Source organism: Danio rerio, chromosome 11 (assembly GCF_049306965.1).
Source record: "Danio rerio strain Tuebingen ecotype United States chromosome 11, GRCz12tu, whole genome shotgun sequence".
Classification (NCBI taxonomy): domain Eukaryota; kingdom Metazoa; phylum Chordata; class Actinopteri; order Cypriniformes; family Danionidae; genus Danio; species Danio rerio.
In genome coordinates this window covers 45,107,008-45,121,964 of record NC_133186.1, presented here as the reverse complement: position 1 = coordinate 45,121,964, position 14,957 = coordinate 45,107,008, and the positions used below count along the sequence as shown (strand labels likewise).

General features: G+C 34.1%; 1 protein-coding gene and 1 long non-coding RNA gene across 8 annotated transcripts in view; one reads left to right on the top strand and one right to left on the bottom strand.

Moving 5' to 3' along the window:
- Nucleotides 1-8,476, bottom strand: part of tdrd3 (tudor domain containing 3) — a 52,422-nt gene extending 43,946 nt beyond the window's left edge. For 6 of the 7 annotated variants that reach the window (XR_012386738.1, XR_012386736.1, XR_012386737.1 and 3 more), the window contains exons 1-4: nucleotides 8,286-8,476; nucleotides 6,189-6,279; nucleotides 5,921-5,986; nucleotides 2,818-2,978 (exon numbers count right to left, since the gene is read on the bottom strand). Coding sequence is in view for 3 of the 7 variants with exons in the window: in XM_005169413.6 (XP_005169470.2) it covers nucleotides 2,818-2,978; nucleotides 5,921-5,986; nucleotides 6,189-6,279; nucleotides 8,286-8,323 (356 nt within the window). In the remaining 4 variants the exon portion in view is untranslated. 7 annotated transcript variants of the gene reach the window in all.
- Nucleotides 1-14,957, top strand: part of LOC141376679 (uncharacterized) — a 100,077-nt gene that overhangs the window by 41,409 nt on the left and 43,711 nt on the right. The gene's annotated exons all lie outside the window — the stretch shown is intronic.

The window sequence follows — 14,957 nt, the reverse complement described above, 5'->3', positions numbered from 1 at the left end:
CAAAAAGCAATATGGTGTTTACGACATCACAGAGAAGGTAGTGTTTAAAGACTAAACTTAAAATGCACGCAATTGACAAATAGTCGCAGACAAATTAAATGTTAGTGACAAGGCAGCACTGTCCCAATCAGGCCAGTAATTATCCTGTCTACTGTCCCAAGCGTCTCTCACACTGGCCCTGGGCCACCGGGCAGTCCTTATTGTTGAGCCCTGGTACTGTAAACTTAATCTATTTAAGAAAACAAAGCAATTTGATACAGTAAAATCCAATAAATAGAGAGCTCAAACAGAGTACTGTAAAACTCAATAAGTTAAGTCCACTCAAACCGTTTGAGGAGACAGATAGCAACAAACCATGAGTTAAAAACCTGATCTATATGAGTACTGCGAACTTACTTCATTTAAGTTGAAGTAATGAGGTAATTAATTAATAGAATTATTTATTATTATCTATTAATCATCTATTAATGATTAATAGAATTAACTTTCAGTCAATTTTGAGTTAACTACACTCATTTCATTTAATAAAGTTGACTGATTGGTTTTACAGTGTGGTGATTAAGAAACATTTATTACTCTCAGTGTTAATACCAATAACTCACTCGCCTTGTCTTCGGCTCAGTCCCTGACTTAGTCTGGCATATGTTTTATGCAGAGGAGTCCCTTAACCCAACACTGTGAAACACCCATACAAGTATATATAATACTGCTGAAAATACCTGTGCTGCTTCATGATATTTGGACCTCTTTTTTGCATTGTCATGCTTAATCATTTTAAGGAATATTTGATGATTAAAATATTAAGGGTGAAAAAACATTTAGAGAGGTCAGATGAAGTTTAGCACAGGAGAATGAATTTTACATGGATGTAATAAGGACCTTTTAGGATAGGATTGTAGCATGCTTTAATTAAACATTAGCATTCTGCATAAAATCATCTAATTCACACCCTTCTACACCCTGCCATCATCGTAAAAAACTCACCTAGAAGACCAAGAATCTACACTGATAATATCTGTGTTCTCTTTTATATGCTTGTACTTGTTAATGTACATGATGAACTCTGATTGTTGTTTGTAACCATTCAGCAGCTGGAAAAAAAATGTATTTGAAAGGGGTTTAAATGACATGGTTTCTCTATTGCCTATCATCAAATCTGAGGTGTGAGCCATATCTTTACTTGCATAGTTATTACCTTTGATGATGTAAATTGAAATTAAAGAGATCATTCACACAAAACAAAAATGTGCTGTTTAAGTTTGGACTCATCCTCTGTCAAAATAATAAATAAATAATAAAGCATGCAGAACTGAATTACATCTGTCGCTCTTATTAAGCAAAACGTTCAGCTTGTACATTACTGTTGTAATAATGAAGCTGAAACTGTGGATTTAACACATGCGCTATAGGTGCACAGATGATAGTTTCTAATTCAGTGACTCTATAGCCCCTTTCACACAGTGATACCGGTAAATATCTGGAAAATTTCCGGAACGACTTTACCGGTATATTCAAAAAAGCGCTGTTCACACAGGCGAGGACGTTACGGAAATTTTCCAGAAAAGAGCATTCACACATCCATTCCAAAATGCCGGTAAATTCTGACATCATTCACCACAAATGAGCTTTAAACGGCTGCGCTTGTATTTGTAAACATTTGACTAAATTACAAACTCTGTGGATGATCAATATTGTGAACAACTTTCGCAGGATCACTTTCGCATGTCGAGATGTTCATAATATGTGCATGTGCAGGCGCTCACAGGCTGTTCCACAGGCACACGCAAAGCTTGAAGGTAAACAAACAACGGCTTATCATAAGCATCTCATCGATGATTATTTACACAGTTGGCATTAAGAAGAACATATAAACGTGATCTGACTAACTTCTAGCAGCTGAATGTGTCTTGAAAAATATTCAAAGGCTTTTATTCTCATAAACCGCGCGCACGTGAATGCGTCTGACTGTTGTGATTGGCTAAAGCAGACGTCTCACGTCAGCACGTTCTAGACGTGCACGAGCTTATTCCGGGAATCTTCCTTCTGCATTCACACAGCGCAGCATTCCGGCAAATTGCCGGTAATGTTACAACTTCTCTTTCCGGAAAATAGCCAGAACGAATTTACCGGTATTTTCAAAAAGGACCTGTTCATACATACAACCTTGGAAAGGTCTGTATGTGTGAAAGGGGCTAATGTTTCATCACGAGTCACAGGTATTCATTTTGCTTTGCCAGTATATTTTTTTGGACTCTCAAACTATTGAATTTATTAACCAGAGCTAAAAAAATCATCTTAAATGATTCAATGAAGAATAAATTACATATACTCAGAGATCCTCCTTTTCAATTAAAGTTTGTATCGGATTTTAATAATATTTGTGCATGTACACTAGATTAGTCAGTAGCAAAGCCAAAACTGCAACTAATCTAACACAAAACTGAAGACCGCAGTCCAAAAAAAAGTACACCCAAATTAATATGTTGGGGGTAAATAATAAATAAAATTGCAATAAATAAGAAACATAAAAATATAAAACTTTGTTAAAATTGTATAGTTATAACAAACTCATTTGATAATGAATGTAGCATATTTTCCTATTTCTTAAGATGTTTAGTGAGCAAACTCTTATTTTAATAATTAAAACTGTTTAATAAACCATTTTGTTTTATTGCCCCAAAAATATTGTCTGTAATCACTGAGAAATGGATAGAAATATGAATTTAACAGTAAATAAACAAGTGTTTTTGTTTTGTTTTTGAGTGATTTATTGATACTATTAATACAGCAAAACAAACCACAACAAGCAATCTGTACCTGATTTTGGACAGTTGTTTGAACTCCAGGCCTGTGCATGCGGTGTGTCCGTCTGTCATCTGCACCCGCAGCATTCTGGGTGCCGCCTGCGACTCCTCATGGTCTTTAGATGCGGCGACATTACGAATCTTCTGCACCTGCAGGACACACGGACCCTCCAACTGTGGGAGAAACACATTCGCCATCACATAAGAGAAACGAGCAACTTAAACATGCAGATGATGAAGCACTTGAACATGTGGTTTTAAATAATTGTCACCGAAAAATGCAATACTCAATCAGCAATCATTATGCAGCAGTAAAATCACATCGATTTAGATGAACAACTCTGATTCTGTCTTTATTATGTCTCTTTCTTTCTTTTTTATTCCTTTAAAACACATTTTAATCTGCCTAAATATTTTTATTCGTTGTTTCTATTTTAAATGTACATTATTTTATTCTTGTTTAAGTAAAGCGCTTTGAATTACCACTGTGTATAAAAAATGCTATTTAAATGAACTTGCCTTCCCTATAGTGTCCTCTGCTATTGGTTTCTTTAATAACAGCGCCATCTAGTGGACATCATTACCAAGTGCATGAAATGTATTTATGGTAACTTTATTTGTTATTTAGAAAATGTACAAATAATTCAGGATTGAATCTGTGAAGAACATGAATACAAGAAGGATATCAATACCTTATGAAATAAAGTGTAAAAAAGAATAACACAAATACAAATTGTTACCATTTATAATGACAAAAGTAAATACCAATAAAAGTCAGAGAAAGTAGATTTAAATTAAAAGTAATAAAAAGCAATACAAGTTAACTTGCTGGAAGAAGCATGAGGTTTTCATATAATTCTTTTTGCTTGAAAAATGTTTTGTTATTAGATAAATGTATGCCTTTAAGCAGTGAGTCAATTTCAATGAAGAAGTTAGGAGGAAGATGTCTGCTTAATTTCTATCATTTTAGACGGGGTCGGCCTGGGAAAAGGCTTGCACGGTAAATGAACAGTCATGTGATTCAATTCAATTAGCGGAAGAAAGTAATCAAATCATTTGTTTTTGCGTTGTGTGCAAAGGTGAAACTAATGATGACTGAGGCGCCAAAAAGAGCAAATTATGCGGAGTGGGAAAATGTACAGCAAGCTGACAGTGAAAATGGCCAGCAGCAGCAGCAGCAGCAGCAGCAGTGAAAGGCTGTTCAGTGCTGCTGGATGCACAATCAGTAAGCGCAGCTCCACGCTAAAGCCATCTACAGTGAATTCAATAATCTAAGCCTAATCTTGGCGAGTAAAGGGTTTTTCAAATTATGACTAAATATTATTTAATCAAAAATGCATATTGTAGACAGAGTATACAGGCTAATGTTGATATTATTCTATTAATATTCAGTGGCGAAACAAATCCCACAGAGCCTTTATTTTTATTTTGTTTCAGCCAAATACCCGTCATAATTTAAAATTTATTTATTATTATCGCTATTATTATTATTATTATTATTTCTCTTTTTTATTATATATATTTTTTTATTATATATATTTTTGTTTCTTTTGTAAAAAAAAAAAAAGAAAAAGAATGATATGTTATTGTACTGATGTAATGTTTGTTTTTTCACAATAAACAATTTAAACATAATTCAAATTTTATTTTAATCTAATTTCTTAGGAAAGACTTATTTTTATTGGTGTGTTGGCCAATTTAAAGGCTAAGTGTGTGTACCGAGGCCTATTTAGAGTGCTGAGATGTTACGATGTTACAGTGGACTTATTTTAATTTTATTTCTTTGTTCCAACTTCTAAGTACCCTATAACCTACATTTGTTATGAACAAATAAATGTTAAAATGCGTATAAACGATTAAAAAAAAGGCAAAGGAGCCGTGTCGGGCTGTAAACGTCATAATGTCGGGCTGTAAACAGGTTCGGGCTTTTAAAAAGCAGTCAGTCAAAATGTACTTGTCGGGCTCTGGTCAAATTCTGTCGGGCTCAGGCCCTTTTGGACCTAACTTTTATGACCCGATTACAGCTCTAGTCAGTTTATGAGTAAAATGTTTTCCATAAATAAAAAATCATATGTATTCATCATTTTTATTTTTTGGGGTTTATGGAAACTTGCGGATTAACTTGGAATTGCAATTTAAAGACACAGTCGACCCAAAATGTCAATTCTGTCATAATTTATTCATCCTCAAGTGGCTCCAAACCATTATAAGATTCTTTCTTCTGTTCAAAATAGAAGATATTTTGAGAAATGTTGAAAACAAGCAGCCACTGACATCTACAATAAAAAATTATAATACTACAGAATTCAACGGCAAGAGATTCCCAATATTATCTAATATGATTTATTATAAAATGATCTAATTGTGTATTAGGCAAACACAAAAAAGCCAACTTTTATGAATATGCAACTATTATCTATCCTATAAACACTAGCCTAATGATTAACAAGTCAGGTAAAAAAAAAACTGAATGATAAGAATTACTGAATATTTGAAATGTAATGTACACCAGAAATGATGATTTGTATAAGCAGATATAGATACACTTGATGCAGATATATATATTACACTTGAGGTGTTCATTATTTTCTAATTAATTTAATGAATGAATGAATTAATTAGTTAATTATTCTACTTATATTACGGTTCCAAAACCATTGTTCAGCAGTGTTGGGAATAACGGCGCTATAAATAAAGAGCGTTACTAACCGAGATACTTTTTTCAGTAACGAGTAATCAAACAAGTTTATTTATATTTTATTTAATTTAACTTTAATTACTCTTTTAAAGGAACGTACCCAACACTGCTATTCAGATGTTGCATTTCAGACATTTGTCAGGTTTTTATCCTCAAACTGCTCCTGTGTGTTGCAAGTTTCTTCCACATCTCCTCCGAAGCCTTCCGATTTGATGTGATTTTTGACTGTTGTAGCTGTGAAATAACTCAAATCATTCAGTGTAGTGAAATAGAGCTATAAAGCACTCAAAACCTGCCGGAACTACTTTAGCTGTGCAATTATCTGAAAATAAATGCACACCTTAGATTGCTCATGAGCCAATCAGAATCAAGCATGCAGCAGCTCTTAGTTCAAGCTATGTTTCATCCACAAATGTACCTTTTCTATTCGTCCGCTGTTGATGTCAGCTGGGAGAAAGCTCTTACCGATGGGTCTCAGATCATTCTGTGGATTACATAATAGTATTATTTATTGTCAATTATATAATTGTATTATCTGTTTATTGAGGTGTGACTGATTCTATGGTGAGCCGAAACTCAAATATACATCATCCCAGATGGACAAAGACATGTTATGTAAGAAACTTATTGATATACATTGACATTGTCAAAATAAAAAGGATAAAAGTGTTTCTTAAAGCGCTTACGTTTAGTGCTACTTGTATGATGTCAGTGGGTGATGTTTTCTCCTTCTCTGAAGAACTTTTACACTCCTCGATTCCTTCATCTGTAAGGTACCTGTGAAAAAAAAAAAGTGTTTGATTTTAACCAGGATTTTTCGACATATTTGATGCCCTAAATATGAAGGATCCATGCTTAAATTGAATTTATAAACATTTTTGCACAAACAGCATGTAATGTAATGTATTTTTTATTTAATGCCATGTCAGCAACCAAGGCTATCTTCATGGCAGGAATCTTTCAACAATAAATAAACAATTTAAAAATCAACAAACAAAATAAAACATAAATTAAATAAGATTTTTAGTGTTAATACATGATAAAAATTCTAAAATCTTTTCTGGTTTCACTTTGTCAAAAATGTCCTTAAAAGAGTTCATTTCATAAAAATCTCTTCTGGAATCAGTAAAAGCAGGACAGCCCAGTACAATATGTTTAATAGTAAGAGGAGTTTTGCAGCACAAACACTGAGTATGGTTTTCACCTTGGGGCAAAAAACCATGTGTTATTCTCGTATGCCCAATACAACATCTGGTAAAAACTACTTGATCAAATCGATTCTTAAAATGTCTTAAAATTCTGTGTGAAACTTCAGGTTGGATTTCATATAATTTGATTGTTTTCTAATGCATCCCATTCCTTTTGCCACTTGTTTAAAATGTAAGCGTTGATAAAAGGTTTCATCTCTAACGGAGGAATTTGGCATTTGTTCACTACTTGCTTCAAAGCATCTTTAGCAGCTGCATCAGCTCGCTCACTGCCTAAAAGTCAAACATGTCCTGGATATATATAAAATAATTATGTTTTTATTCTAATGAGACGTTTATAAAATGCAAAAAACTACTGCATTATTCATTCAGATTAAGTCTATTTATTAATTTATTTATATCAAGTAAATTAAGAAATTACCCATGACAACTTTAATGTAATAAAGACTCAGTCAAAATTTACATTTTGCTGCTTGTTTAACCTGAGCTCAAACAACACAATTCTTTAGATTTTTTGGGCAACTATTTGTGTTTGGACAACCTAAATGAATTTCGTGGATCCCTGCACTTTTTTACAGTACATTTAGTATATTTACCTTTAACCCACAGTTAAATTCATTTTTTGGCTCTTCATAACAAAAAGTTTGGGCACCCCTGATTTTGGATATTACTTTAATATCGTAAGGTTATATAGTAGTATTTTAATCAATCACATGGTTCTATTAATCAGTTTACTAGAACTATGTTCAGTTGCTTTGACACGATCCAAATTTAAAAAGCGCTTCATAAATATTAATTGAAACTTGAACTGAACATGAATAAACATGAATTGAATTGTATAAAACCAAATTAGCCTAGCTTTATTCAGTATTCAGATGTATGTTTAAAAACTAATAATTGCTCAATTTGCTTATTCAAACACCTTAAAACACAAAATAATTGTCTTAGTATTATCTTACTATTAATCAGCAGGTCAAATATTTGACTTTTAAGCACTTATTTCAGTATTATGTAAACTCCATTGCATCAAATTGTCATTCTGTTAGCATTGGCCTGCACCTTAGTACTTTAAGACTAAATATAGACGATAAAGTTTGACATCTAAATGAAATTAAAGCAAACTCTGAACAAATAAATAAACATGAAACCTTAAACTCCTTTAATGATGTGAGATTTGGAGAAAGTTTAACGGAGCTCGTCAAAGTTCAGTCCAGTCAGATTTAAACAGTATCAACAATAAACTTCAGCAGCAGATTAATAAACGATACTATAGGCCACCTCTAATATATAACACATACTGATTCAGAATTACTTCCAAAAGACTAACGTTAGCAGTAAATTAATCTTGATTATCGTGCTAATGATTTAGCCGCCAACAACAGTAACGTAAACAAACCCAACGCCAAAGAAACACTGTGATAAACTGCTGACTTTTTATAATCTGCACACTGTTAAATAAACACTTTCAAACGCATGGCATGAGCACATCCCGCTGCGTGAGTAAAGGCATGTAAACATGAGTTAGCATCATTAGCATGCTAAAGAGTTAGCCGATGGCACAGAGTATAGACTCACCAGCCCTCTTTAATAAGCGCCGAGCTTAAATCGCACATCTTCACACACGCTGCAGAGTTTGTACGCAATCGCTGTCTAAAATCTCACTAAGACACCATTGTGTGTTACTCGGGATTCATTTCTGCATCGTTAGCTGAAGCTGCAGCTGGACAAAGACAGATGACGTCACGCGCAAACTTCTGACGCTTCTCGGGTCAAAGTGGTCGGGGGGGACAAGATGGCGGGCTGAACGCATGCGTTTTCACCGAGCAGCCTAGCGAAACTTCTAGTTTATCTTTAGAATTCAACAAATTTTCATCTTCACCTACCTAAAACAACATTTAAACACCACAGGGGTGTTTAACATCGTCAAAATGCCGAAATCTTCACAGCAGACTACCCACCCAAAGATATACATCACTTCAGTGAAGGACGCGGCCTCAGATCCAGAAATGGAGGTACAGACGGCTAAAACAGACAAACGGCGTGATGCATCCCATTTCACCCCGACCAAAGACAACGATAAAAAAAAGCTAAAACCTCATGATGATGACATCACTAACGCAACTCTCTTGCAAGCCATAACATCACTGACAGCTCGTTTTGACGTACAAAATGAACAGTTAGAAGACATGGCAAATCAGATGCGAAAGAACAGTATCATGGTGGCAGAGATTTCTAAGGCGGTTGAATTCAATGCCGCTGAAATTAAAGATTGCAAAGAAAAATGTGCAGAAGCGAGCAAATCACTCCTATATCTAACAACATCACACAAAGACCTGGCGAGCAGAACGTCAGAGCTAGAGCGATACAAAAGGAGATGGAATCTCCGGATCAACGGGATGAAAGAGAAGCCCGAGGAGGATGCTCGTAAAGAAACGATTGCCATGATCGCTGAAATTGCTCCGCATTTGATTCATAAATTAGAAGACATTGTTGACACAGTGCACCGAGTTGGCAAGAAGGAGTTAGGTAAACCCAGGCAAGTGATTGTGCAGTTCACAATGCGTAAATACAGGGACGAAATTTGGAGGTCTACTAAAAATTCATCTGTGTGCCGCGACCACGGAGTTCGTTTCACGGAGGATATGACGAGGGAGGACCGGCTGGCCCGCGCTGCGCTGTGGCCTTTGATCGATCAGGCGCGAAAAGCAGGAAAGATAGCCTACTACCGTGGACCGTTCGGGTATATTGAAGGGAAGCGCATTGACGCCGCATGACTGTGTAGTTGTCCTTTTATGGTAGGACAGTTTGAAATATGACTGTTAAGAAACGCTAGGCTGGGAGGTATGCTCTGTTGTGGTTATAACTGTTTGGGGTTTATACCACCCGTTCTGAGATTTCCTCTTTTGTGAACAAATTTCTGTTATTTTATTTCATCTTTTGCTATTTTTGTTATGTTTCCAGTTAAGTTCAAAATTTCTCTCATGTCACTTAACGTCAGGGGCATCCAAGATAAAGTCAAACGTAAAGCAATGTTCTTATTTTGTAAAAGTAATGGTTCTCAATGCATTTTTTTACAAGAGACACACTCAACTGTTTCAGACTCTTCGTTTTGGTCTAGTCAATGGGGAGATAAAGTTTTACTTAGCCATGGTTCCTCCCACTCGGCTGGTACTGCAATTTTATTTAATAACTGTCCAGGGAAAATAATTTCTGCTAAATATGACCCTAATGGACATTGGCTAGCAGTGGTGTTAGATATTGAGCACTTTTTTTTCATTCTGGTAAACGTATATGGTTACAATAATTCTAAATTGAATCAAAATTTATTGCAGGAAATATCCTCTGTAATTTCCGATTTAAAGAGATCATACCCTACAGAAAATATTGTTGTGGGTGGAGATTTTAATGTGGTACCGGATGAAACTTATGATAGATATCCTCCTAAAAGCACATCTTCTCTGCTAAATCCCTTGGTTTCCAAATTCTGTTCTAACCTTAAAATAATTGATGTCTGGAGATATCTTCATCCTAGCCTTAGGCAATTCTCATGGTTTAGACCCAATGCAGCCAGCAAATCAAGAATCGATTATTGGTTATTATCAGATAACTTACTTTTATTTGCTAAAGACTGTACAATGTCTGCAGCACCTTTAACAGACCACTGTTCCATATCCTTAATAATACAAACAGATCATACCTCATCAAAAACTAAGGGTTATTGGAAATTTAACTCTGACTTAATTAATAATGAAAAATTTTGTCTAAAAATAAGGGAGCTAATTCTAGATATTAAAAACAGTAACAATTTTAGTTCTAATAAAGCCAGATGGGAATTTCTTAAATATAAAATTCGTGAATTCTCTATTAATTACAGTAAAATACTTGCCAAAGTCAGGAAACAACAGGAACTTAATATTATTTACGAAATTAATAAATGTTGTAATGATAGTACATTAACTGAGTTAGAAAAGACTAAAATAATCTCTTTACAATTAGAACTTGACAACCTCTACATTAAAAAAGCTAAGGGTGCCTATATACGTTCTAAGGCTAAATGGATAGAAGAAGGTGAGAAAAGTACTTCTTATTTCTGTAGATTAGAAAAGAGACGACAACAGAATAACTCAATACTTTCTTTATTAATAAATGGCACAGAATGCTCAGACCCCACTATAATCAGGGAGAACGTTTTTAAATTCTACAGTGACTTGTATTCTTCCAACCTCTCTCATTCTGATTTAAATGAATTTTTTGATAAAATATTACCTAATATTCCCCGTATCAACAATGAGTGGCGAGAAGGCTGTGAGGCCGATTTACAAATTGAAGAACTTGACTCTGCTGTTCAAAAGCTTAAATTGAATAAATCGCCTGGTCCTGATGGTCTCACCGCTAATTTTTATAAATTTTTCTGGAATGATATTAGATCATTACTATTTGATGCTTTCCGTGAATCTATTGAAGATGGATCTTTAGGTCCAAGTATGAACCAAGGTTTAATCACACTAATTCCAAAACCTGATAAAGACTTAAAATTGATTGATAACTTTCGCCCAATCACTTTACTCAACAGTGATTATAAAATTTTCACACACGCATATGTTAATAGATTAAAAAAAGGTATTCATAACTTAATTAACGAATCCCAATCTGGCTTTCTGAAAGGTAGGTCGATTCATAATAATATAAGGTTGGTGATGGACTTGGTAGAGTACTGTGACTTAATAGAGGATGATGGTTTTATCCTTTTTTTAGATTTTAAGAAAGCCTTTGACATGATTGAGCACACTTTTATTTTCAAGTCCTTAGAATTATTTGGCTTTGGTGATAAATATGTTAATATTATCAAAATGATTTATGGAAATATGAATAGTTCAGTATCTCTCCCTTCTGGCACTACACATAGATTTCCGATTGGCCGTGGAATAAGGCAGGGGTGCCCTTTGTCACCGTTTTTATTTATTTTAGCGGTAGACATGTTAGCCACAAAAATTAAATTTGATAATTCAGTGGAGAAATTAAATATTTTCGGAAAAACAATAGGAATTAGTCAGCTAGCAGATGACACCACATTATTTTTAAAAAATAAAGACCAAATTTCTCCAGCTATCTCTTTAATTAGTTCTTTTTGTAAAGCATCTGGCCTCCAATTAAATTTAAACAAATGTGAACTTTTAGCTCTTCACCCTAGTCCAGATCTATCCCTGTTTAACATCCCAGTAAAAGAAACTGTGAAATATTTAGGCATTGTGATCTCAAAAGATTCAAACATTAACATCAAAGAAAACTTTGAAAATAAAGTACATAAAGCTAATGGTATCCTGAATTGCTGGCTGCAGAGAGATATTTCAATTTTTGGACGAATTCTTCTATCCAAGGTTGAATATCTATCAAAACTAATTTATCCTGCTCAGGCTTTAGCTCCCTCTTCAGCATTCATAAAAACAAGTAACCAAAAAATGTATGACTTTATTTGGAGACACAAAACTCATTATATTAAAAAATCTGATATTATCAAATCGTATGAAGAAGGTGGTCTTAATATTATTGAGTTTGAAAGTATGAATACTATGTTAAAACTGAAATGGCTTCAAAGGTTTTTGAGTAATACTGAAAGTTTCTGGTACACTGTTCCTTGTGCCTTGTTTAACAAACTAGGTGGCATCCGATTTCTTCTCAGATGTGACTTTGACCTGCCTAAACTCCCAGTGAAGCTTTCAGCATTCCACCAACAAGTCTTGCTGTCTTGGAAACTAGCGCACACACACAATTTTACACCTCACAATACCCCTATTTGGAATAACAAGTATATTCTACACAGGAACAAATCCATTTTTTATGAAGAATGGTTAAATAAAAACATTTGGTCAGTAACAGATTTAATGGATGGAAGGGGCAATATTCTAGATTACAATACTTTCACTCTAAGACACGGATTTGCTTGTCATCCAAAGCAATTTTTCACTGTTATTAATGCTATACCCTCAGGTATAAAAATGTTAATGAAAAGTTACCTATCCTATTCGAAGATTACTCCAGTCCTTCCCTTATTATATACTGGTGAGATTGAATTTGATAATAAACTTTGCACTAATAAACATTTAAGACAAATTATTATCCAATCTTGTTTCCCTTATCAAGTATTAAGAAATAGGTTATTTCATTCAGTGGATAAAAATACTGTTAAATATTTTAGAACAACATATCTTAAATTTCCAATTCTCCCCAAGGCAAAAGAAGTACAATTTAAAATATTAAATGATATATACCCTTCTAATAGATTCTTACACCTAAAATTTAACTTAGAAAACTCACCATGCCATTTATGTAAACACTTTAGTGAAGACACAGAACACATATTTTTCTCTTGCAGCGCTGTTCAATCATTTTGGAAAAAAGTACAAGACTGGTTGATAATAAAAAACGTGGATGCTGAAGGTTTGACTTTTACATTACAAGATGTTCTATATGGAATTACTAAAGATTACTCTACTTTGCACGATTTGATAAATATGATAATTGTGTTAGCCAAATATTTTATTCATAAATGTAGATATTTCAAAACACCTCCATTACTTATTGTATTTAAAAAAGAACTTAAAATATTTTCAGATGCCCTGGTTAAAATGAAAACAAAAATTGCCTTAAAAATGTTCAATTTATTTGTAGTATATAACTTGCCATAGTTGATATATATGTTGTACTTAATTTTTATTTATTTATTTATTTAAATTTTGCGTTTTCCTTTCACTCTTGGATTTATTTAACTTGAATGTTTTTTGTATATTACATTTGTATCTTTGTATATTATTTTGTGTTTAGCCTTCCATATATGACACACAAGTTGTAAAGTTGAATCCCATTTTGTTGTATTTGGATTTTGTATTTTCAATAAAAAAAAAAAATAAAAAAAAAAAAAATAAAAAATAAAAAAAAAAAAAAAAAAAAAAATCGGGTCAAAGTGGAGCGCGCTGATGACGTTGATGCACGTGATCAGATAAAACGTGCATTTCGCCAGCTTCATCTCATTTATTCTGGTTTTGTAATTATTTGGGATCCTTTTTTGAATAATACTTGATTATTGTAATTAATAATATCAATATCTATGAATATTAATATTTATTTAGTATTCTGTTGAAACTTTTTTGTATTGAAAAACTAGGTTAAAAATGAAAAAAAAAAACAAGATTTATTTTACTTTTTAAACAATTTATTTAGGGTAAAATCTCGCTAATTCTTGTCCTGTCATTATTTAAGATAATTTCAGAAAAATGCTGGCATTTTGTTATTAATAACCGGCAGCTAGCTCTCTGCAGCTCTCGCACGGTCGCACACTAAAGCTGAGCAGGGATGTGTCTGGTCAGTACCTGGATGGTAGACCAAATGGGAAAGCTCAGGCATGTTTTGCACTCACACAAGCGTACCGTGCCAAAGCCCAAGTGAACCGTGCTCTGGCACACCTCTTCCAACCGGCCAAGTGAACTGTGCCTGAGCCTGATTCAGAGTACTTACACTTCTCAAATGATCAGGGAAACGGCCCTGGGCATGGTTCGGATAGCATAGTGTGAGTAGGCCCTGAGTGTCTAGAAAAGCATTATTTAAATGTAATTAATTTTCATTATTATTACTATTATTAGTAGTAGTAGTATTATAGTGCCACAACTTTCATGCACATCATTATGTACCATCTTTTGCAGCTATTCCAACAACCAGTATTTGAAAAAAAAAAAAAGAAAAAAAAAACTGTTGCTTCCAGCATCCATAACTGCAATCTGACATAAACGTACAAAGTAATGATCTCATGACGTATTATTGTTGGAAGCCAAAAATCCCTTGATTAATAAAGGGACTAAGCCGAAAACAAAATGAATTAATGAATGTACTGAAAAAAATTTTGGAGCAGCATGGTGGCTCAGTGGTCAGCACTGTCACCTCACAGCAAGAAGGTTGCTGGTTCGAGTTCTGGCTGGCTCAGTTGGTGTTTTTGTGTGGAGTTTGCATGTTCTTCCCGTGTTGGCGTGGGTTTCCTCAGGGTGCTCCGGTTTCCCCCACAGTCCAAACACATGTAGGGGAATTGAATAAACTAAATTGTCCGTAGTGTATGAGTATGTGTGTGAACGAGTGTATATGGGTGATTCCCAGTGCTGCGTTGCAGCTTGAAAATCATCCGCTGTGTAAAACATATGCTGGAATAATTGGCACTTCATTCTGCTCTGATGACCACTGATGAATAAAGGGACTAAAGTC